The 26783-nt window shown below is 35.3% G+C and overlaps 1 protein-coding gene across 1 annotated transcript in view; it reads left to right on the forward strand.

Annotated features, from left to right (window-relative positions):
- Kcnj3 (potassium voltage-gated channel subfamily J member 3) overlaps positions 1-24596 on the forward strand; it is a 135046-nt gene extending 110450 nt beyond the window's left edge. Inside the window, exon 4 of the mRNA XM_026778598.1 lies at positions 20690-24596. Coding sequence (XP_026634399.1) covers positions 20690-21276 — 587 coding nt within the window. The 3' untranslated portion in view covers positions 21277-24596. The remainder of the gene's footprint in view (positions 1-20689) is intronic.
- Positions 24597-26783: the final 2187 nt, after the last annotated feature.

Genomic DNA, 26783 nt, shown 5'->3' on the forward strand with positions numbered 1-26783 from the left:
TTCCCAGTAAGACCGGTGCTCACAGATTATTAGAGATGGGTTGATTGGGATATCAGAATTAGACAGTAAGGGCTAGAGCTAAAGGGCCAAGCAGTGTTTAAATGAATACAATTTGTGTGCTGTTATTTCGGGGCATAAGCTAGCTGGCGGCCCGGGGTGCTGGGGACGCAGCCCCACCGCTCCTATTACTACACATAAGTAGAGTGTGTCAGATGTATTTTGTTTTATACTCAAGAAAATACATTTTTCTATGCTCTGTACTAATTAATATTATATACCTTCATTTTAAAAGGGTGATACATTTAACATTCATATTATAATTATGCCAAAGACAGAAGTCAGTAAGCAACCTGATGACAACGGCGTAACTCAAAAAGAAAATGACTGAAACTCTCTTGTTTATCCTTAATAATTTTGAGACAGGATTTCAACACAGTCACTACTGAGGCAGTTTTCACAGATACAAGTCTTCATGTGAAAACCCCCTTCATTTGTATTTTTGTTTTCTATAGCAACTCTCAGTGACCTGAGTCCCGTCTGCCTCCCACATACAGGAGAAGCTAAGGCAGGGCAGGGCTTGAAGGCGTTAGGTAACAAAGCAATCCCACACCAGTTTGGAATTATGATTAATAAAGAGGTTATTTATTTAAAGGGAAAAAAACTTACTGATCATTGTCCTAAACAATAGCCCTCTGCATGAACAGGAAAGGAGTCTAGTAGTCAGAAGCAGAGCCGGAAGCAAGAGGGCGAGTGCCTGGAATCAGAGCCGGAAGCAAGAGAGCTAGCTCATAGCTACGGCTGCGTTTTAAAGCAAAACATACCACGCCCAAAAGGGCTTGGTATCTTAAAGGCTATATTGGCTGAAGGAGCAGAAGCAGCTCCCACAGCGAGGCTGGGATTTTTTAGTTGTAGAAATGGGAGGTTGAACTAGAAATTTGTAACATGTTAGGATTATCAGTTTGCTTGCTATGGGTAAGTAACGGCATCTTTGCTAATAACTTTTTAAGAGTGATCAGAGTAATTGATGTAATCACTGGACTCTGCACAAACAAGGGTGAGAGCCGTAGTGTATGTGTGGCAATGAGAACAGCAATAAACTCTTCGCTCAGGCCAAGCTTGCCATTCTAGTTTAATATAAGGCACCAGGTTAGGAATTTATTGCCTCCCGTCCAAGTTCTGCCCTTGAATTGTGCTCACGTCAGCAATCTTGTGCCCCTTAGTCTCCCTTGCATCATGCCTATTACCAAATAATCACTCAAAATCAATAAGTTTTATCTCCATTGGCAAACACATTGAGGGAAAAATTTAGGTTGAATTTTTCAAACAAATAGAAGACACCTACGTTACTATATCATTTACTACATATGCTATGTATTAAAATTTATACATTGTTTATGTAATGTTAAGTTTTTGAAGTCAAAACGAAATCTTTAAATCCGTAGTGATTATTGTAATTTATATATTGTACTATGTCTATTTTGTCTATAGAAAAAGGTAATGGGACCTTAAAAGAGTTATGATAAGGTCCCAATAAAACACAAATATTCTTTTTAAATGACAGCAGAGAATGAGGCAGATGGCTGTTTCCTTTTAATATTCTAAAAGCAATCAGACTGTTAATTAAAATAAGAGGAGGTAACTCAGAATGTTCTCAACCTGTTCAGAGAATTAAATTAATCTAGATAATTTTTTGACATACAGTTTTTCTCATTACCCACTTCACCTCACTATGTTGATATCACCTATGACCAAATTGTGTCAAAAAGGGGGGAAATAAATGTGGCTGGCATCTGTAGGTGATGGTCATTTCTTTAACTGGTTTTCCTTTTCTACAACAAGTTAAATTTTTTTCAGGTGTTCCTTGAGACTCCTTCAACTGAATTCTCTCTAAATTGTGTAGTTCCCATACTCAGGGAGTAAAGTTTATTCTTTATCAAAGAACATACCTTTTCTTTTATCTATGCTCTTATAAAAGTGATTTTTTTTCAGTTTTATGCTCAGAATCATAGAAAAGCAGCAGTGAAGACAGCTATATCTCAACAGTCCCTATCAATTATAGAAAAGTTATTGCGGCTTTCATTAACACTGTACTTTTGCATCACTAAACAATCCTAAGTTTATTGGTACTTCGAAGAGAGCAGTGGAAAACAGGGCATTAAGATGCACATCATGTATTTCAAACTTAATGTATCTGAGCTGATTAGCTGACTGAGACTCATTCAGTGTCTGTCAGCAGATCCAGAGTAAAACAAGGAGGCTATAATTAATAAAATTGATTCCAGATATAGAAACTGGAGGCATGAGGTGACACTTTGATCATAACATGTTTTCTGATCTAGGCGGAATACACAGACAGTAATTGTTCTTAGTTTCACAGCATGGATTTAGATCAGGGATGATTATTTTCTTCATGCTATGGATGACTATGGTTGTTGTCAAGCTTTCAAGCTTGCTACAAAGTGGTCAATGAGCTTTTGAGAATAAAGTTTAGGAAATATATAGGCATGACTTCAGCTATTATTTTTTTCTTTGTGCTCTTAGGAATTTCTCCAGTGACATTTGAGAACATATCTGTCTTCATCATTTTAACAGCATACTTTGATAGCAAGCCTTTTTCACCAAATCCAAACATCTCTCAGTTACTATGAAGTTGGTCCCCTCAATACCATTTTCCTCTCTTCTGACAGCCATGTGTTTGGCCATTTTCTTTTAGTCCACGTTTCTACCTATTTTTATCAAATATTTTTTTTTGCACAGCAATCTAAGTGATTTCCTTAAGATACTCTCATACTGTGTTGAGACCTTTGACAAAGCAACTCATTATTCCTACTGTGTGAAGTAAGACATATTCCCAGGCGAGAAGTGCACTTTCTCTTCTATATGCAACAGCAAATATTTCCCTGATGTAAGTTTTGTGGTATTCAAAGGAAATAGAAAAGTCAAAACTTTTATAACAGATATATTTTGTGTAAGTCAACTTTAGTTCCTGAATACAGATATTAACATTTTGTTAATTTCAATAATAGCCAGGGGCTGGAGAGATGGCTCAGCGGTTAAGAGCATTGCCTGCTCTTCCAAAGGTCCTGAGTTCAATTCCCAGCAACCACATGGTGGCTCACAACCATCTGTAATGAGGTCTGGTGCCCTCTTCTGGCCTGCAGGCATACACATAAACAGAACATTGTATACATAATAAATAAATAAATATTTTTAAAAAAGAAAATCTGATTTAAAAAAAATAATAGCCAGTATTCATTGCCTACATCTTGAAAGAGAAGACTGAAAATCTTGACAACTTTTTAGGACAATATAAATTATTGCCTCTTACTGTCCAAAGTTATTCTGATGGCTTGATTGTGATAGAAGACCATGAGACCAGGTAAAGAGCAGTGTGCAGTGGGACATTAATGCATATGAGCAGTACAAATGGGTGACATAAGAAAGGCCCACGATGGCATCCATAATACTAATTTCAATACTTTAAAATACCACAACCAGAAATTATTACACAATGCCACAATATTGGCAAGGAATTCATACCACACCTGGTCTGCCTCAAGGACACTTTTATTCAGGAAAAAAAAGGTGAGAATAGAAACAACATCAACTGTTGGGTCTCCTTATGCAAAGGAGAATTAAAATTTATGAAATAGAAATATGAAATGAAGAGTACCCATGCTAGGTAGAGCACAAAGTTGAACTTGATACAGTTCAAGTAAATGCCCTTTTTCACTTTTGGTAAATGCCTGTTTCAAAATAATAGTTCTTGTACATTATCTTTACTTGATTGCCATGGAATATTTCTCCATTAAGATCTCACATAGGCTGATACAGCGGCTCACATATTTGATCAGACACTACATAGGCAGAGATGGGGAGACATCTCCAAGGCCTAAGACAATTTGATCTACAGTAAGTTCCAGTCAAGCTAAGGCTGCTTCATGAAACACTGTGTCTCAGGAGTGGGAGCAGAGGGGGGAAAAACAAAAACTGACAGAGTCTAGCTTAGTATTATGAGTACCAGACTTGAATCTCCTTAAATCTCACATAATAATATTTTATAGTACACTACAAAGTATCTACTAAACAATGTCAAAGTAAGGATAATTGAAGTTATGACTATATACGAGTAACTGGCCATTCTTAGAAGATCCATGAAGGGGATTCACTTATGTAACTAGATAGGCTGCTATGTAGTAAGCATGGTGATTGGAACAGCAAATTGTCAGAAAGTAACATCGGGCTTTACTGTGGGACTTCTTTAACTTGTGAGATGATCCCAAAACTTTTATAAACTAAGTGAAGTCATGTGGTGCTATGATATGCCTGATAATGTACACTTAAGTGAGTCGATCTTATTCTTTCTTCGGATATTTATCATTTCCTCAGGTAAAACCACTCAAAATATTTTCTTCTAATTTTAGTAAAATTTACATAACCTTTCAGTTATTTGTAGTCACACTGGAAACCATAATACTTCATACCTATTGGTAAATCCATTCCCTATCACACTCACCCTTATGTTCCTGACACTCTGCTAACAGTCTCTATTCTCATCTGCTGAGAGTATTTAATTACAGGTGGAATGTCAATATATTTTACAAGTTATTTTGTTCCCTAAGTATTAGATTTAGTGAAAGAATTTCCGTGTCATCCATGTTGTCACAAATGGCAGTATTTTTACCATTTTAATGATCGAATAGCACTTTATTGAATACACAAACTACATACTCTTTACATTTTAGCACTTGTTGAAAATATAGGTTATTCCCACATCTTTGGTACTCTATAATATCAGTAAAATCTCTTGAGTTATAGTTTCAGTCATTAAAAGTGGTCAAAGGAACCCATTAATGAATTAAAATGTTATAAAATTAAATTTCTAGGAGGCACATTTGTTGGTCAATAGTTCTTTTACTGTGGCTTTACTCCTTGAATCATCGTGCCTCGATCACATTTACAGGTAACGAGATGACTGAAATGTGGTGTGTAACATGGATCACAGATCTACACGCTAGTTAAACAGTGGAGGTATCATGCCTTATGTTTGAAACTCCGAGGTTTAGTGAAAGTCATTTAATTTTTCTTAGCTATTGGGTTTGTGACTTGCCTTTTTATGTTTTAAAGCTCTGGACCTGCAGAGTTCTCATCTACCGCCCTATAGCTAGATTGGCCTTCTTTTCCATCAACACTTAACCCCATAATAGTTCCTCTATCACAGTCCTGGAGCCAACTCACATGGTTTGTAATCAGAGTTCACATTTTGCATTTACTATCCTGAATTTTGACAAGTGCATAATATGATGTGTGTACCGTTCTAATACCATCCAGACATGTTTTACCATGCTGAAATAAGCCACAGTCCACCTATCCTTCTCTTCCTCACCTTAACCCCAGTAAATAATTTAGCTTCTTATTGTCTCCAAAACTGATTATGAAGAATTTAATTTACTTGCAATAATGCAGCAAATATCACCCTCAGACTTCTTTCTCTCAGTTGATAATATGTAATTCAGACTCTGTCTTGTCTTTTGTGCCTAAACAGTTCTTTAAAAGAACACTAAGCAGTATTCCACAGCATAGATATAACAAAGTTTACTTATCCATTCTATTCCATGGACTCCCCGGCCAACAACTTGGAAGGGGATTTCTCATCCCTGGTGCTGGGGTTTGGTTAGGTAATCTATGGCTCTCTAGGGAAGCATTGTCAGACCAAGTGTCATAACTTCATTTTGTGTGTGTGTATATATATATATATATATATATATATATATATATATATATATATATATATATATATATATATATATATATCTGTGTGTGTATGCATTCATAATATTTATACTTATTATTATAATTATAGATGAATAAAAACACAATTCCTTAGGGCTTTTAAAAATATTCATAGTATTATTTTCCACACCTCTCCATATATATTTACCTCATGCTCCTATGCCATTTATGAACCATAACAATGTGCTAAGATATACCTAAAAATACAATAATGGCACACAACAAAAGGGGGTGTGGAAAAACTTTAAGAGCCAGAGGACTAGAAAAAATATTGTTGGGTTCTGTCTTCTAGAAAGGAGAGAAAAAGAACATTCGTAATAGCTTAAAGAAGACCTAAACAAGGACACCACCCATAGTCTTGCTAATGTGGAAGATGGAAATCTTCCAGGGCTCCACCCCTCAGCAAACAACTAGACAGAGAAAAACTGTTGAGAGAGGGAGAATTAGTATTCCCAGGTATGACACCCCTACATAGTGATCACCCCTGAAATCAAATACATATAAATAATACTAGGTAGACTCAGCAAGTTGTATTAATATATTTATGAATTTAAATAAATGATAGTATTAAGTAAAAAAAAAAAATAGCTCATGTATTTGAAAGAAAACATGGTGAAGGGCATGGGAGGGGTTTCAATCTTCTTTTTTTCCTTTCTTTCTTTTTTGGCGGGAGGGTTTCAAGACAGGGTTTCTCTGTAGTTTGGGGTCCTGTTCTGGAACTAGCTCTTGTAGACCAGTATAGCCTCGAACTCACAGATATCTATCTACCTCTGCTTCCTGAGTGTTAGGATTAAAGTCTTGTGCCACAACCACTTGACCTCAATCTTTTTAATACTGTGACCATTTAATATAGTACTTCATGTTGTGGTGACCCACAAACAATAAAATTATTCTGTTGCTACTTTATAACTTAAATTTTGCTGTTGTTATTTATCATAATGTAAATATAAGATAAGCAGGATATCTGATATGCTACCCCTGTGCAAGGGTCATTCAACCTCCAAAAGGGTCTTGACCCACAGGTTGAGAACTGCTGGGCAGAGAGCAGGTACAGGAACAGATGAAGTGTTGTATTTATATTTTGCTTTTAAAAATAAAGTGTAAGGTGTCATGGAACGTTTTTATTTGTATAATTAGCCTTCATATCAGTGATATTTTTGCATTGAGCTATTCTCGTTGTGAGATTTCCTTCACGTTTAGCATGCTGCCTTTATTGGGACTTTGTTTTTTCCAAATAACTTCTACTAAGAAGTAAATCTGAGCTTTCATTACTGGAATTATCAGTTCTAATGCACACTAGCCTCTACTGTGCATAAATTTTACTGGAATTTGAAAGGTTCTTTTAGTTTCATTTATTATTTTGCTTCACGGAAAACAATGCTGCTCTGCTTTGTATGTTATCACATTTTTCTCTGAAAACGTAGGATTAATAGATAATAGAATTTAGTGTGTTCATATATTTTATTATTACCTGGTTTTATTTATTTAATATACTATTAAAATATTATTGTCAATTATGAAAATAGAAGTTGTGAAATACATGAACATTTCATTAGAGGCTAAAATAAGACAATTACTCATATCCTTCCTACTTTTTTGTTGTATTGTTGTTAGAAAATTATACAAAACATCATTTCTACACTCTATGCAAAAATAATAATGTTTAAATGAAGTTTTGGATGTTTGATTTAATTTTTTCACTCTTTTAAGGAACTCAGGAAATTCAGAAGGTAACAATAATGTCAATGTACGCCAAATTAAACAATAATTAAGAAACTAAATTAAGAAAAAATGATCTTCTATATACAGACTTTATGAAAATGTAGTTTCCAAGTCTGAATGATGAAAAAAATTAGAAAAAAGCAGTATGTTCATAAGTGCGACAAAGGCCATCCTTTCTTAGAAATTATTGTTTCTATATAATGAGTCCTAAGCTGGTATCAGGCCAAAGCACTTGATATGAAACACTCTGGACTGATCAACTCATCAACCATCCAGATCTCTAACAGTTATATAATCAAGTATTGTTTTGAAATATTAACTAGACATGACTATTAAGGATTTTAATATATTAAATATCTTAATCTCATTTTGTGAGGTAAATGATACTGACAAAACCTTTCTCAAAGATGCATATGGTAAAGTTTCTCCAAATGTTAGGAGGCCATTGGAATATTTTTGCCTCTAGAGACAATCTTTATGTGACTGGAAAGCTTACGACAGACCATTTTTCACTTGAGCTCTTGGGAGAAAAATCTAAGTTACTTTTGGAGTTTGCTACATTTTAGTACAGACTTAGAGAGTTTTGTTATCATTTTCTTTCTGATAATGCCAACTTTAATTGTTGTGTCTCAATTTTCATATACTATTTTTCTTAGCATTCCTGTATTTTTGCTTTATAAAAATAATCTTTAGTTTCTAAACCCTGTATTGCCAAATATTAAATTCATTTATAAGACTTGTACATACATGCTACAATTTATGATTCACTTTACCTTAAAATACATGTTATAAGAATATATATTTGTGATTGTTACTGTGATGTGTCATTTTCACACATAGAGGAAAAACAATCACCCAGAAACTGTTCTCTTAAAATTATAGAGAATTTATTTTTCACTTGGCCTCTATAAATAGTATAACAGCAAAATTAGAATAAAAATCCCCTGACCTTTTCCTGCAAAGCGTAGAACCAGAACAACTGCTGAACTGCAAATGTTTATTCAGCTCTGTTCTGAGCCTTCAAGCAAACAAAGTGTAGTTGAATTTCTGCCAAAGGAGATGTTAAAAAGTAACTACAGTCGCTGACTGTAAAAGATGTGGCAGTCTCTATAAAAAGAAGTGTCACGAGCTAGGAGAAAACAAGTTTTAAATTGTCAGGTGGAAATAGTTGTGCTGTATTGTATGAGGTGACCAATTTAGTGATATGAGGGAAAGGAATTTTACCAAACAAATAGATTCTGTGAGCAACAAATGTTGAAGAGTGTGCAAAATGTCATATTGGTTTAATTATAATATGATTTGCTAGCTAATTCCATGAAAGTTTACTCCATCTAATAACCATCTTTATATCTACTTGCATATAACTTCATATTTATATAAGGAATATATGTTGTCATCTAATGTGACATATTAATTATCAAGTTGTTTTTTATTATTATTATTATTATTATTATTATTATTATTATTATTATTATTGCTTTTTTGAAACGGAGCTTCTCTGTGTAACAGTCCTACAGTACTAGCTGTCCTGGAACTAGCTCTTGTAGACCAGGCTGTCGTTGAAGTCAAAGAGATCTACCTGCCTCTGCCTCTTGAGTGCTGGGATTAAAGGTGAGTGCCACCACCACCCGGCATTTATCGTGTTTATAATGATAACACACAACCTATTATTATATTTTGTTTAATTGTTTCACTAACCAATATATTAAGTTTTTAACATATGATTATGGGTCAAGTTTTGAGTTCACATGAACAACAAATTATTTTATTTTCAATGTGTAGAAATTAATATAGATTGAAATATCACAATGGTTGATCCATCAATAATTGTCCCCTGCAGTTTTGTTAGTGACTTTTAGTAGTATTAAAATAGGCTGTTGATAAGTAGATAGAAAATACTGAAAGAGTTAAGCTCACCATAACACTTTTACTTTCATTTCTTCCTCCTTCCTGTACTTTCCCTTTTCCTTTCCTCCCTTCCTTCTTAGGAATGAGGATCTGAGTTCCTGTACAACCCTGATAAAATTATAACATAGCTGAGGTCACCTTTAGGAAGGCTTCTTTCTTGCTTGCTTGCTTCCTTCCTTCCTTCTTTCCTTACAATTTGATTGTATGTTTATTTGTGTGTGTGTGTGTGTGTGTGTGAGAGAGAGAGAGAGAGAGAGAGAGAGAGAGAGAGAGAGAGAGAGCGCATATGAGTATACACATGACATAGCATAGCTATTGAAGTCAGAGGAAGCCTGCAGGAGTCAGTTCTCCCACTATGTGTGTCTCAGGGCTGGAACTCAGGTGGTCAGGCTTGGTTGCAGGTACCTTTGTTTGTTGAGTCAAGAAAGTAGTCCTAGGAATCCTTGTGATATCTGAAATGCGTCTGTTGCTACAGGACGTTACCAAATTCAAGCTGTCCCTTCCATTTAAATGCAACTAGTATGCTTTTACATCCGTTATTTCTCCACACTGGTATATACCACTTGTTCACGTTGTCAATAAGTACTATTTCTAACACTGCTATTTATTAGTAAGTGTAAAGTGGACAAATGAACGTGGACAGAGTTGAGTTTATATCACACTTTGGCAGCACATGTAAACAAGTACCAGAAGAATGCTTAGCAAAAAGTAGATGCTCAATAAATGGAGGGAGGTTATTATTTATGTTTTCAAGCTGTTTATGATTCCCTATGAGGTATGCTGGTACATACGCAGGTATGTGCAAGAGGCGCAATTTAAGATCTATAAAGGCTACAAAGCTAGAATATCAAAACTAGCAATGATGTGGTAGTGTTAAATGCATTTGATTTATGTTTTGGATATGAGGAAATGTTGACAAAGGGATTTTGTCAAGCATTTTGAAGTAGCATGTATGAATAGAAAACAATAGTTTCTGTCCAGTTAGAATTGGTTACTCAGTGTATGTGTTCTATTGTCATAATTCATGTGAGGAAATAAATAAGTTTTATAAGCACTGAGGAATTGCATAATCCTATACATATAACTGCTTCTGATATACCTCCCATAGTTTTTTATTAAGTGAAAATTTTTGTTAAGGTCTTTATCTTATAACAATATTTCAGAGAATCTGAAAGATATGCTAGAAACATTTTGTTTCTTAGTCTGTATGATATTGTTAGGCATGATACCGCTTTGGGGATAGGTTTGGTGACAAAGATTAATTCAACATTTAATTGTATTAATTTATATGAAATATTTAGGAAAATGTGATCTGTATTTTTGCTTCAGGAGATATTTTAAAAGTCCTTCAGCTAATTTTTGACTAGAAACATACTTTACCAAATAATTTTTTTGCTAATATCAACTAAAAAACAACCTTTCTTTATATATATATATATATATATATATATATATATGTGTATATATATATATATATATATATATATATATAACTATTTTTAAGTAGATCTTTTCTTCTATAAGTCTTCTAGGGCATTCTCCTGCAGTAACTTGATTATGCTGTTGCTACACAATGAAAATATTTTGGAAACTCAATCTTGTTTTGTTAGTGAAAGAACAGTGGCAACCCTTGATTTGTTATGATTCTATAATTGACCATGCAAGCAAGCATGTTTTATTAAGTAGTACAAGGAGAAAATCTAAAATAGGTAGGCTGAGAAGAGAGGATTTCCACTATGGGATTTATGGAATAATAATCAGATGAAAGTAAATTTGTCATTTTCCAAAGCTTCCCTGGGAAGGAAGACTAGCAGGCTGGAGGTGGTGTCTTGCAAAGTGTCCCCCAGAAATTAACTGTAGCGAGAAGTAGTTCTGCTATAGTTAAGCTATACTTCTTCAAGGAGAGGCAGGTGCATAGTGGGGCTGTTAATAAGTGTGTTAATTGGTTGTTAATAAGTGTGGTGTGTGTGCTTGTCAGACCCCACAGCAATGTGGGCAGCATAGTTTAACTCAGATTGCCAATGAATAACAAGAATACAAGTGATTTCAACTGCTTTGAGTTGATCCTGAAAAATTAGGTGATTATTAGAAAATATATTAATTATGTTGAAATTGACCTTTAATTTAGAGGTGACCACAATAGCAGAGCGATGAATAATTGCCTCCAATTACCCATCCTTTATTTTTTAGTGCCTATAATGGCAGACCCGTAAGTTGATCATATATATATATATTTATTGCAAAGAGTTTGAGGATTAGATGATATTAGCCTGACTACTACCCACATTTTATAGCAGCCAAGGTTAATGTTTTTTAAATAACATGTTATTTGTCTTACACAGTCTCTGATTTGTAATATACACTTCTGTTCCTTGATTTTAGCATCACCCTCTCCTCCAGAGTATTCAGCATAGACTACCTGTACACCTCATACTTTTTAACAAACCTCCGCATCACATCCACACTTAAATTCTCTTCTGGAACTTCAACACTTATCCTGTTGGTCATTCTTAAAAATCTGTTTTTCTTTTTCTTGAGATCTTCGAAATCTAAAGTGTACCTTACAAATCTGTTGCTAAATCATTTATGAAGTTTTATTCCCTTATAAAATAATTAGGTTTTTCTGCTTTAATTAAAAACAAAAATCTCTGACCTCCCTTGTGCGCAAGCAGCAAACTGACGTCTGAAAACGGATTAGGAAACCATTTGCTTGTACATAATAGATCACAGTATATTTATATATATATATATATTTTATTGAGAAAAGGAAAAAAAACAAGTTTCCACCTCCTCCCAGCCTCCCATTTCCCTCCCCCTCCTCCCACCCTTCTCCCCCTCCCCCCACTCCTCTCCCCCTCCCTCTCCAGTCCAATGGGCAGTCAGGGTTCCCTGCCCTGTAGTAAGTCCTAGGTCCTCCCCCCTCCGTCTATATTTAGGAAGGTGAACATCCAAACTGGCTAGGCTCCCGCAAAGCCAGCACATTACGTAGGATCAAAACCCCGTGCCATTGTCCTTAGCTTCTCATCAGTCCTCATTGTTTGCCATGTTCAGAGAGACCAGATATATCCCATGCTTTTTCCGTCACAGTCCAGCTGGCCTTGGTGAGCTCCCAATAGATCAGCTCCACTGTCTCAATGGGTGGGTGCACCCCTCGTGGTCCCGACTTCGTTGCTCATGTTCTCCCTCCTTCTGCTCCTCATTGGGACCTTGAGAGCTCAGTCCAGTGCTCCAGTGTGGGTCTATGTCTCTAACGCCATCCATCCCCAGATGAAGGTTCTATGATGATATGCAAGATATTCGTCAGTGTTGCTATAGGGTAGGGTCATTTCAGGTTCTTTATCCTCAGCTGTCCAGGGAACTAACTGGGGACCTCGGCTTGGGCTCCTGGGAGCCACTCTAGGTTCAAGGCTCTTGCCAACCCTAAGGTGGCTCCCTTAACTAAGAATTGTGCTTCCGTGTTCCCCTATCCAACCTTCCTTTATCCCAATCCTCCTTTTTCCCCAAGTTCCCCCCATCCTCCCCTTCTGCCTTATCTCTCCCCATCTCCCCTTACCCCCCTCCCACCCCACCCCCAAGATCCCAATTTTCTCCCAGGCAATTTTGTCTATTTCCCATAGCCAAGAGGATAACTATGCGTTTTTCCTTTGGTTAACCTTCTTACTTAGCTTCTTTAGGATCACCATTGTAGACTCCGTGACCCTTATTTATGGCTAGAAACCAAGATCACAGTATAGAGTTGAATGCATGCCGCGATCCCTCTCTAACAGTTGGCAAACTATGTTGGGCTTTAACGGAATTCCATCTATTTGAACACCGAGCTTTCCGGGAACAATTTATGTATACTTGATGACTTGGCAGCATGTATCCCAGTGGAGCCTGATGCCAATTACCTTGGCATTATTGAGCACTGAAGAACATGGTGTCTTTTTGGTTTATATAAGAGTTTAAGTATTATGATCATTTATGGAAAGTTTAGAGCTTAAATTTGGGTTCAGCTTTGAGCAGTGGGATAGAGAACATGAAAAGAGTGCTGAGTAATCCCAACAGTTATTGTCTAGTGGGGATGGGGAAATTCTGTAAGTATTTTTGGAAGAACCAGCAAAAGATTTTATTTTATAACTGATGTCGGATTCCCATCTGTGTGCTGTGAATATGCTTTATTTTCATTGGTTAATAAAGAAGCTGCTTTGGTCTTCAACAGGGCAGAATAGAGCTAGGTGAGGGAAAACTAAACTGAATACTGGGAGAAAATAGATAGAGTCAGAGATGCCATGTAGCTGCTACTGGAGGAGACAGACGTTGGAACTTTGCCAGTAGGCCATGACCTCGTGGTGATGCACAGATGAATGGATATGGGTTGATTCAAGATGTAAGAGCGAGCTAGAAATACCCTAGAGCTATTGGTGAAACAGTACTGCAATTAATAGAAATTTCTGTGTAATTATTTCGCAAGTCTGGGCAGTCAGGAAATGAACGAGCAGCCTCTGCCAACAAATAACCTTAAAAGAAATATGCAGGGTAGCCAGGGAAGTTATTTGAGATGTAAAACATGTGCTGTATCAGCTTCTAGCTTATACAGTTATAATAATAATACAATTTAAAGAAAAAATAAACAAGAACTTGAGAAATAAAAATAATGTTTTTGGTTAAAATTTCAAGCTTTGCCCAGCAGGACAATCAACCCTTGGCACCTATAGGCAATTGGCTGCTGGAGCCCTGAAGATACCAAAACCATAGATTCGGAGTAAGATATATAAAAGAAGTCTCTATTAAATGTAACCTAGATACATCCTCTAGTATACTTCATCTATCTTTAGATCACTTATAATTTCCAATCCTATATAAATGTTATACAGTTTGTTACACTGTGTTATTTAGGAAATAAAGACCATTTCAATGCCTGCAAAAAAAAAAAAGAAAAAAAAGAAAATGAACTTGCATTTATATAGCCTTCATTTGAAGACACTTCTTGAATAAAATGATCACTGGATATTAATCTAAGCACTTTACATATATTTCTTAATTTGCTTAATCTATCACAGCAACATTTTGAGGAAAGCTTCAATTTAACAAATAATAAAAATGAAGATTCCAAAGGTTTATTAACTTTATCTTCACCCAAATTATACATTAATTAATGATTCAACTAAGTTACACTGTTTGATTTTACATGGGTCTGGCCAGAAAATCCATTATTCATCCATTGGCCTCTAGGGCTGCTATGATCTGCTTCTTGGATCCTGGAGTGTCAGCTGCATTTATCCTACAAAATCTATGTGTATAGCATTGTGGCTGTAGATAAGAGTGTTTATTCGCTTGTTTGTTTTTGTATTTTGACACAGAAGGATGAACAGTGAAATGACATATCAATAAGCTCCTCTCTGCTCTCCACCACTCACACATACACATTTGCAGCTGTATGATAGAGTTAATTGTGATCCGATTTCAGCTCTTTGACCAAAGAGTCCATGAGACAATTAGTCATTGATATGTGGTTTGAGACCAAGTTGAGCCTCTAGACTTAGTTCTGCAATGATTTTTTGCTTCTGGTATGTGCTAAAATCTAGTACTTCTCCTGAAATATGGACTTAGTAAAATTCACTTCAGAGTGCCACTGCGATAGAGTAGACAAATGTTACGCTACATAGCACAATGCTAACTATGCACTATGTGATTAATATTTTCAGTCTTATCTTACCAAAAATAATGATCACTTTAAACAATACCCAGAGCAAAATGAACTAAGAACTTTTACTGTGGCTAAATGATAATTCTGTATGTTTTAATTGTTAATGATGTACTGTTATTTCTTTTTTTCCATATGTCATAAAACTAATGGCTTTAGTAAACAAATATCTAATATTTTTGTAAATATTTTAAAATTACAAGCAATATTTCATGAGATTGTCCTGATAACTCCAAGGTATAAGAACCAGTAATATTTTAGTTTTTAAAGATTAGAGAAAATGAGAGTCAACAAAACAATTTTAGGTACCTTTCAAAACTTATACATTCTAGGTACTAGTACTGGGAAGTGACCACTGGGTTGGGGTGAGAGTTGTCACTTCCCGAATCTGTTTAAGGGTCCTTTGGTGTTCACCTCCATAGAAATGTTGTCCTTGTCATACCAAACTGGATATCCCTGATCACTAACTTACAGAATTAATACTCCATCCACAGTAATTAGCATTAAAATTAGAATTATCATTGCCTACATTTCTGATGCTCTAATTCTCCCTTTTATTCCTTCTTTTGATGGCACGGTGCAGCTTGATAGACAGTCAGTATAATAATGTAGAGATTAAAAACATGGCTTTCTAGGTTCAGCCCCAGCTCCGTTATGGTTATGTGATTTTACTATGACTTAGTTTTACTTAAGGAATCCAGGAAAGAAGCAACAGTATCTCAAGTATCTCAAGGTGTCTGGAGGATTGGCCCCATAGTAAAAAAGGAAACAGGTTTAAGAAGCTAAAACGGAGAGGTTGCAATTTGTACAACTAACTGACTATAAAAGTTTCCTAAAGCCCTGTATGCTACTCTGAACTTTATGAACTACAAACCACAACTCCTCTCGTGACTTGACATAGAGGCTGAAGTGTACAGTGACTGAGCGGTTGCTTCTCCTCCTCCATCACGATCATTTTTATCTGTGCACCTGAAAATTCGTGATACTGTCAGAATGGAAGTGAAAAGTTTGATAGATTGGAAATACAGAAAATTAATGTTCAAAGCTGTTGGGTATTAGCAATCAATTTTTGTCAACTTACAAAGAATTAAAATATTTTAAAACATTTTAATTTAAATTTTCTCATCCAGTAAATATTGCATTTTCCCCCTCTTCAAACTCCTTCCAGATCCCCACACTTTCCTACCCACTAAACTCCGGTTCTTACATTCTGCCCCTCATCCCCAGCCATTCCCTTCTCTCTCTTTATCTCTCAGAAGTTCAGTGAACAAACAAACATCAAACATGGACACCATGGGGTCATACTACACAAGAAATTATTTGAAATTGCTACCTGTGGCAAAGGGGAAATCAGTTTTCTTCAAGGGGGTGTCACTAGGTATGGCAACCACACTCTAAGGCACGTCCCATATCCAGGAGTACTTAACCCATAAAATTAATTCCATGTTTTTAGTTAGTTAGTTTCTTTGTTTTTATTCATTTTTGACTCTTTATTTTGTTTTGTCATTTTTGTCTTAAACACTATTATTAAGTTAAGTTACTCATATTCCCACTGTTTAGATTTTCTCAACATTTTGTTTCTACACGTGTCTCATGAACTGAGAGACTCAGTGTGAACACTAGATTTTCATTAAAAAGGCTTTCAGTAAGTGAATAAATATATCTATCATAACTTCTTATTAATGACACAAAGAAAACCGACATTAGTTTTTCTTTTTCTGTTTTTCCATTCTTTCATTGGCTGTAAGAACACATATCGAACATCCAAATCCACACACATCACAGTTTTAAAATGTAGTCTCACCTTAGAATCTTACTAATTTGAAATTGAAATACGCACAATGATGAAAAAGTTTTATACATTGGATAACAAAAATACCTAAGACTCCTATTTTTTACCTTAGACAATGAGCCAGGATCTAATTAAGAAACTACTGCTTTTCATTGGCCCCTCAGTCTGCCCCAATTATCAACCACATTCAGAGGATCCAGTTGGATCCCACACTCGTTCATTCCCAATCCAGCTGGAGTTGGTGAGCTCCCATTAGCTCAGGCATATTGTTTCAGTGGGTGAACTAACCCCTCATGGTCCTGACTTCCTTAGTCACATTCTCCCTCCTTCTGCTCTTCAACTGAACCCTGAGAGCTCAGTCCAGTGCTCCGATATGGGTCTCTGTCTCTGTCTCCATCCATTGCTGGACCAAGGTTCTATGGTGATATTCAAGAAATTCATCAGTGTGACTATGGGTCAAGGCCAGTTCAAGCATTCTCTCTTCCACTGGGACTAGAACTCCCCACAGTTCAAGGTACCTTGCCCTCTCTTAGGACTGGAGGAGGGTGGAGGGAAAATTTTGGGGGGAGCGGGGGGGAATGGGAGTAGGGGAGGAAGTGGAAATTTAGATTAGTATTATTTATAAAGTATTTTTTTAAATAAAACAAACTACTGCTTTTAAAAATCTATCCTAAACTGATGTCCATAAAAATGCAAACTCTAATTGAGAAGCTTTAAATTTGATATAATTATGTTTTCTAAGAATATGTATGCATGATAGCATCCTTTCTTCTAGAATGCTCAATCTTTTCACTACTTTTTCCAGTTAAAACTATTTAAAAATAACCCATGCTTACATTCACGAACGAAGATATCAGCTGCATTAAAAGTGTTTTCAGGTGAACGCCATCATTCAAAGGGCACTATTTGATGGCACCTCTCAGATGGCGAGATGACTGTTTGCATGTTTTAACCATATTCCAGACTGGAACAAATGTGGTGAAAATCAACACGCACTCATCCCTGTGGAAACTGGCGAAGCAGCAGATGCTGCTGCTGGAAATAGCTGGGACTTCTGCATCTTTGGCTGAAAAACATTTTGTGAAAAAAAAAAAAGATTTATTTCATGCATTGGCTCACAGATTAAAAAGGGTATATGTTATTGTTGTATGTGTTTTATTCTTGCAGCATTATAAATTTAGAATGGTAAAATGCAGATGACCTCGTTGATGTTTCCTATAGACAATCCTTTATTTACCCTAGACTAAGGTCATGTATTCAACCTAATTCAGGTTAATCAGTATAATAACAGGTCTGGGAGCTTTTGAGGTGAAAATGGCAAGGCTTTGATATTTCAAGTCCTCATTTAAACCACAGTGGTGACTATTTTATCAGCACGCCCTCAACAAAGACAAATAAGCAACCAAACAATAAAGATATTCTAAGTAATGGTGGTCATCAGATGTTGTTTCAGTATTTATTCTCACTGTTGGAAATCATTGCATAAAGCTCGTGACTGTAATTACTTTGAGACTTTTAATGGACAATGGTGTTTACAAACTGACAAAGATGTCACAGATTCAGAACACTGGCAAGCTGAGAATGTGCCTTGACACACAGTTGTACTAAACCCTGAATGTGGCAAAAAATGGAGTGAGAAAGCTCCATTGAAACCATAAAGAGAGATTTTGTAACTTCATACAAAGTGGTTTCCTTTCAGAAGAGAATTAAAGGGCAAGCTAATATCATTAGCTGTATTATTAGTAATTAGAATATTTTTCTGGGTAGTTTATCTTCAAATTTCTCAAATAAATCAGGAGAGTACTTTTTATCTTTTATGATGAAAGAGCAATCCAACATTTTCATAAAAGTATTGAGTAGTGGATCATAAATATGTTTAGATTACAAAATGATGTGCTAGTGTGTGTAAAATCCAGAAGTAACTTTTTGAACTGATTGGATTGCTTTCTTATATGAATATATAAGGGGCTATTTTGTCACTATAGGCATGCATGTATCATTTCAGTGTTAGTGTGATGGCTGGGTATAGACACTTAATTGAATCATTAAAAGTAGAGAAGAAGAAGTGAGAGAGGAGAGAGAGAGAGAGAGAGAGAGAGAGAGAGAGAGAGAATGGATGGATGAGAGGATGAACGGATGAGGAGAGATAGTAAAACTATGCTGACATTTTTTTTTCTCTGCAGCTTATTAAATCAGGTTCCCTGTAGCTCAAAGTGCCTCTGAGCCCGGGGTTACTTATCTTTCTATTTGACAGAGTACATCTGCTTAACAGGACTGTACAGAGGATAAGGAAGCAGAACCAGGGCACCTAGCACAGTGCCTATCATGACATGGACATTTATTTTCTGCATGAGAAGGTTTCAATTCCTTCTTAAAGATGGCTTATGATGATGTAATGATGACTACGAAGCACCTTGTGATATATGACTGATAATGTTCATTTGGCGAGAGTACAGAGGGATTCAGTGAAGGGTTTAACTTTTCTTCAGCGTGACAATTGAAATGACAGACTTTAATCCTAATTTTCTTTAAGTACTGTGTGTGATTAATTTTCAGGTAGCAGAAGGGCACAGAACTCCTTTATTCATCCTATGCTGTGTTTTAAAACAACAGAAATCACCTGTGTGATGTGAATAATTGAAAGAAGGAAGATGGGCATCGTTCATTAGATACTTCTTAATCCTGAAGAGAGAATTACTAGTTCTATGCTTTTATATTGTAATAGCCAATTGGAGAAGTTTGATAAGGAAAGTGAAGGGAAGCAATCATTTTACTATTCACAGAAAATCATACTGTGATTCATATAAAGCTGAGATCTGATGTGTGATTTTAACTTTTGACTTCATTTTTCCAAAGGCAAATAAATATTCAGAGGTTGATTGATTAGATAATAACTTAATGTAAATGAATTATATTGAAGAAAACAAAATTGGTTATGTCAAAGTACCTTGCAATACATTATATTCAAGCAACATGATATATGTGGCATGATTTTTAAATCTTATATCCAGAATGACTTCCAGAATTTTTTAGAATAGAAATGGAAAGAGATATATTATGAGGTCCAAAGAAGTTATTTCACCATCAACATTTCTACAATATTAACCAAATTTATCAAGAATTTGTAGATCAAAAAAGGTAGAACTACCACAATGACTTGCCTTTGACCAGTATAGAAATTTCTGGTTTTGTTAATTTAATCAGTATTTTTAGGGAGATATTTTTGGTGTTCCTACCTCCTCTTGCTTGTTCTCACTAACTGACAAGGAAAATAAAATTCTTATTTATAAGAGTCAACTACACGTATTAACTGCATGATTTGTTGTTTTTATGTGACTTTTATTTCTTGCTATCAGCATGAAATTCTCGGTGTGTTCAACTTTACACTACAGGAAATGATTTAGAGTTTCTAACTTCTTTCTTTTTAACATTCTGGTACAGTTTGCATTCAAAGCAAGATATATTTGACATATCACATTGCTTATTAAATGATGGATCTGGTTATACCATTTCCCCTTCAGTTTTGTCCTATACATAAGCATTCTAGCATTATTCTATGGTTTTAAACTTGGTTTGAGGATAACGAACCGTGAATCATGTAATCTGAGCATTTCCAACACCTTTTGTATTTCTGTGGGAGTATATGCAGTACAGCTTTAACATAGAGTAAAATTTCTATGTTTTATACCATGGGTTCTACTTATATGAATCTCTGAACAGACGGATTCTTGCTTTTTCTTCTGCCTCTACTTTGCATAGTCCATTAAAAGATTTCTTTCTGCTTGCAGGGATGACTTGTCAAGCTCGGACATCATACACTGAGGATGAAGTTCTTTGGGGTCATCGTTTTTTTCCTGTAATTTCTTTAGAAGAAGGGTTCTTTAAAGTTGATTACTCCCAGTTTCATGCAACATTTGAAGTCCCCACCCCTCCGTACAGTGTGAAAGAGCAGGAGGAAATGCTTCTCATGTCCTCCCCTTTAATAGCACCAGCCATAACCAATAGCAAAGAAAGACATAATTCTGTGGAGTGCTTAGACGGACTAGATGACATTAGCACAAAACTTCCAACAAAGCTGCAGAAAATTACTGGGAGAGAAGACTTTCCCAAAAAACTCCTGAGGATGAGTTCTACAACTTCAGAAAAAGCCTATAGTTTGGGTGATTTGCCCATGAAACTCCAACGAATAAGTTCAGTTCCTGGCAATTCTGAAGAAAAACTGGTATCTAAAACCACCAAGATGTTATCTGATCCCATGAGTCAGTCTGTGGCAGATTTGCCACCAAAGCTTCAAAAGATGGCTGGAGGACCTGCCAGAATGGAAGGGAATCTTCCAGCCAAACTAAGAAAAATGAACTCTGACCGTTTTACATAGCAAACACCTCTTTAGGAATTATTTAATGTTTTGATTTAGTATTAGTCCAATATTTGGCTTACAAAATAATCCTCCCTAGGAAATCAGAGAGGTCTATCCCAGTCTAGCAAGTATATTTGAGAACTCTTCATTCCAGTGTTGTTACTTTGCAGAACATGAATTAGGAAGGGAGGTCATCATAAGGAAGTTATTAGTGGGCATGTATTATCACATCAAGCATGCAATAATGTGCAAATTTTGCATTTAGTTTTATGGCATGATTTATATATGGCATATTTATATTGAATATTCTGAAAATATATATAAATATATATTTGAAGTGGAGATATTCTCCCCATAATTTCTAATATATGTATTAAGCCAAACATGAGTGGTTAGCTTTCAGGGCACTAAAATTATATACATGTATACATACACACATATGAACACACACACACAAACAGATAACATACCCATACAAACATATATATCTAATAAAAATTGTGATGTTTTGTTCAAATTTGTATTTCTTGTGCATGTTTACTTTATTAGAATAGGAAGGCTGCTGGCATTGATTATGAATACCAAATATTTTAGCCTTAAATTATTTGTTCTTTAAAATCTGATTTAATGTTTTCTGCTGTTAAGGTCATGGAATCTTTCAATTGTACTTTATCATGAAAGATTTTCAGAAGCTTGTGGTGTTCATGGCACCACTGACAGACATCATAATTATGTATTTAATTTGTAAATTTTAGAGTGTGCCGATACCTGGTACATACCATTGAACTTTTCTTATGATTTTTAGAAGTCACTAGAACTGGGGTCAGGTGAATAAGTTCATCAATTCATCAATTAGTCTTTTCCTAGAATAACTAATATCTCTAAGTTGGATTTTTACACAATCTAATAAAAATATGAGCTCTGAACAAATGCTGAATCATTGAAATAATCATTAGCCAGGTTATATTTGAATGTGTTAGAATTTGTGTGATATTTACAGGGTAATGATTCCTCTTTCAAATGAGCTGATTGCAAATGTTTTCTTCTTTTTCTGGAACTTTTGTCATCCATAAAAAAAAAGAAACAATGAAACAGACGAAGCACTCATGCTAAAATGTCTATGTCTAATAGAGACTTTTATGCTCTTCTATTTTTTATGCCATTTGTCATGAAAGGATGGGTTTGTTCCTTATCTGGGGGTTCCTTATCCCAGACCTGTCAGTCATAATTTAGCACAGACCTGAGAGAGATTAAAATCACAAGAATTAAAAATGTTAGTATACTCAGGATTTTCTGGTTTTGTTTTGGTGTTGAACAATTTTTTTTTTTGATGCCTTGGATCCCTGGCCTCCAAAATAAGTTTAGTAGTACTCTATTTCAACCCCCAACATCTGGCTGGAATCAAACTTGATCAGTAGTACATTTTCAACACAGGTTTTAGGGTGAGGAGTTTTTTAAAAAAATGCTGAATGACTTCTTGGTATATTCGCATAGGTTTTCCTATATAATTTCTTTGGAGTTTGCAAGTGAAATTGGCTCAGAATTAGCTCACTTCTCATTAATATGTAAATCGCAGATGGATGGTTTGAGCACACAGTATTTATGGTTTAGTGATCTTGCGATCATTTTATTAGAGGCAAATTATTACATCAACAGTATATCATCCACGATATCTTCTGGCTACCTCTGTATCAACCAAATTCTGTAGGTGCAAACACATACCAGGGAATGATTACTGGAAAAATGATCAACTATAGCATCCATCCACTGTGAATAGGCAGTTGCCCTACCCCTTGATCACTAAATGTTCTTATTTGCCAGATGAAGATGATAAAATATTAGCAGGAAAAAAAAGGGGGGACCAGTGGGTATGGAATATTTAGCAGTGGAGGAAGCTGCATAGATCATTTAGTCCAACACCTTAAAACTATACAGAGCCATAATATTCTTTGGAGAGTCATTTTAATTTGTTTTTGGTATTGTAAAGAAGAACCAAAAACAAACTCTCTGGATTTATTCATTTAACAAAAATTGTTGCATGCCTTCTTTGTCCTAGGCATTGTATTTTTTTTCTTTTTTATAGTTTAGTTCCTGGGGATTTAGATATGTACACTATATTAGGAAGAAAGTGTGGAGGAGAAAGAGAGAGACAGTATCCAGTAGTCAACATTTCAATTATGAAGATAAAAATAGGGCAGAATCAGAAACAGCTGTGGGTTGATGAGAGCTCAGAAGGTGACACAGAGGGAGGTAACATTAACATTGGGACTTAATGACAAGAAAGAGCCAGTGTGGCCATAATAAAGCAATTCAAGAGAATAGTACACTTTGACCTTTTCCACATACGTGTGGGAACAGTATGATTTCTGCATGTACTTGCAGTTTAATCCCAATTTCTAGGTTGATTACAGGATCCAGTCTGCCCAGGAAAAATTGCAGTTTATACTTGTTGTACTTGTGTAATTATTAGTATCCCTCTCTTTGATTCCTATTATGTCCTGGTTTGGATGATATATGGTAAAGTTTTGTTGATGCTAACAAAATTATCGAGTCTAATATATTTGGAAAAAATAAAGAATTGCTTTACTTCTCCTTTTCTTGATTTTCTTTTCTTTCACAGACTATTTTAAAACGCATTTTCAGTATCCCCTATTTAGCCTCAAGAAATTCTTAGAAAAGAAGTCAGGTCTGCACATGATATGTCTCTTAGGCTCAAAACTTAAGCATTTTATTGAGAGCATAACATACAAAGTAAACCTATTTCCATTTAAAGAAGTTCTAAGAGCTAAAGTCAAAGGAACTAGAAGTTAACTTATATAACCAACTTACTGGTTGCTCGGAAAGAAACATCAAACAATTGGACACCAATGAGTTCCTAGTATTTTACAGCATAGCACGTGTAGTATAAAAGATATTTTATTTATCAAAATGTTAACAAAGCAAGTATTTTGAAAATGTTTATCTTCGGTTTAAGTATTTAGTCATTGCAGCAATATATAAATATACTATGTAATATATGTAAGATGAGCTGGAGGATATTTCATCACCAATTATGTTTAAATATTATGGTATTAAAGTATACATATATGTAAACAACCATACATATATGATTTTACATTTTATCCAGAAGAGTTCTGTTACCCCAGTACTGAAAACCTCTTTTGTCTGGAAGGGATGGATTTATCTAATGCATAATTTTTTCTTGAGGTTTAATTATGTCACAGTTTTCTTATATTAATTGTATCAGGAGTATTATTGTTATTTTTATTATGAAGAAAGTTCAGTTAGACTGAACAGTACTTCTGTGCTTTCTATTTTACAATTTATAAATAACATTTTTTCATATTAAATTAGTATTATTAAAGCAGCTTGTTATATTTTCTAACATCCAATCCATAAATATTTCAGGACTATCTGTGTTATAAACGTATAAACTCATGTATTCAATTCAGAGAGTCTAATTAAAAATACATTAAAACAAAACCATAAAAAAACAAAAAATTGGAGCACTATTGAGCATCATTTTCCAAGGTTCAGCATCATTTCTTCACTTTCCTAGAGTCTCTGAGCCACACCCATTCACATAGCTTATGCCTCTTATTTCCTACAGACAATGATTTGATCCACTGTATGGACTTGCTTAAAATTGACTTTTAGTGCCCTCTTTATTGATGAGCTGTTTCAGCAACATGAAGCCTCTACTTCAGAATGCTGATATCTTAAGACCTGATGCCTTGGAGAACACTTTGTCCCATACTAAGTGTTTTGAAAATGGTGGTAAGTAAAGCAGAAAATTACACTTTTGTCCAAATAAAAAATATTTTAAAACAGTTTCACTTGGCTCATAAAATGTTTCATAGATAGAAATGTGTCACCAGGCTATGGCCATATGTGGCTTTTGCTGTGTACTGTTCCCAGCTCCTAGGATCATTACAGAATTGGTTTTATTTAAAAAAATTAAAATTTAGAAAGCTAAGTTACAGGGCAAGAGAGATTTCTCAGTAGTTAGGAGAGTCTAATGACCATGCAGAAGACCTACTATTGGTTTTCAAGACCTCTATCTGGGTCTTATGACTACCTATAACACAAATACCAGATCTTTATGTTTTTTCTGATGCTGTTATATGACACCAAGACCTAAGAAACTAAAGTATAAAATGAAGTATTTGATTTAGGCTTATGACAGTTCCACCATATGGAGACCAAATAGTCAAACAAAATTTTTTATGGGACCAATTCTCATTCAAACCACCACCTTCCACTCCCTGGTTCCTATAAGTTTGTGGGAATATCATAATTCAAAATGTATTTTATCCGACTTCAAAGATCACCATATTCCTTTATAACCTCAACAAGATTTAAAAGTCTAAAGTTTAAAGTATAAGCTCTCTTCTGAGACTCAAGACAATCTCTCATTTTAACCCCTTGTAAAAACAAAACAACAACAACAAAAAACAAATTGCTAAATCTCAATATAAAATGACACAGAACACAGCATTCCAAAAAGAAGGTATGGGACATAATAAGAAAACACTGGAAATAAGCAAGCAACAGAGCAAACTCCAAATCCTCTAGTTCCATGTCTGATATGAAAAGGCTTTGATGGCCTGCCTTTCTTAGTTTTTTACCTGCAACATTCTTCTTTCTCCAAGGATGGTTCTATTTCTTGTACACAGCTATGTTTGGAGATGTTCATGGCTTTGGCATCTCTAGTACCTCTCATAGCTTTATGTAAAGGCTTCTCAGGGTCTCTTTTCAGGGACTCACCTGATACCCACGTGGGAGATTTCAGAAGTCCTTTATTCATGTACCATTTATGACTCTAAAGCCATAACAACCTTGGTGACTGCCAACTTCAGGTGAACCTTAGCAACCTTGAAGCATGTTCATATCCATTTTGATTTGTTGCTACTTTTCAGGAGGAGGTAATTCCTCAGGCCTTTCCTTTTTACGAGTTAGAAGTCTAGCTTGGTGGGTGTTTCCCTGCGAGCAGTCCTCCCTTTCTTCCATTGAAGACCAGGATTTACTTTGATCTCTCCATCTTATCACAGCCTTGGCTCTAACATTAAATTTTCTGATACCAATTTTCTCCTCAAAATGTACATTTTGTGTAATTTTTTGTCCCACAAGTTACTTTTTTATTGTAGACATGTCAAAAATAATTACTAATGGCCATATTGAAGAATCAATATTAGACTGCATTTTAATCTCCTTCATCATATTAATGAGTACTACACTTTTCAATTTAGCTTCAAGAAGATTCTTCAGACACTAGCAAAAATAGGCATATTCTGTTGCCAGAGCTTTACAGGGAAGTTTCTAGTCTATTTGCTAATATTGCTTCCTTCTGAAACCCTTTGAGTGGGGCCTCCACAGTCCATTCTGCTCTCAGCCTTATTATCTTCCAAACTACTACAAGAATGATCAAAAACACCAATGATAGCCTCTGCTGGAGAGGTTGTGGAGAAATGGGTACCCTCATCCATTGCTGGTGGGAATGCAAACTTGTGCAACCACTTTGGAAA

Source organism: Microtus ochrogaster, chromosome 4 (genome assembly GCF_000317375.1).
Source record: "Microtus ochrogaster isolate Prairie Vole_2 chromosome 4, MicOch1.0, whole genome shotgun sequence".
NCBI classification, from domain to species: domain Eukaryota; kingdom Metazoa; phylum Chordata; class Mammalia; order Rodentia; family Cricetidae; genus Microtus; species Microtus ochrogaster.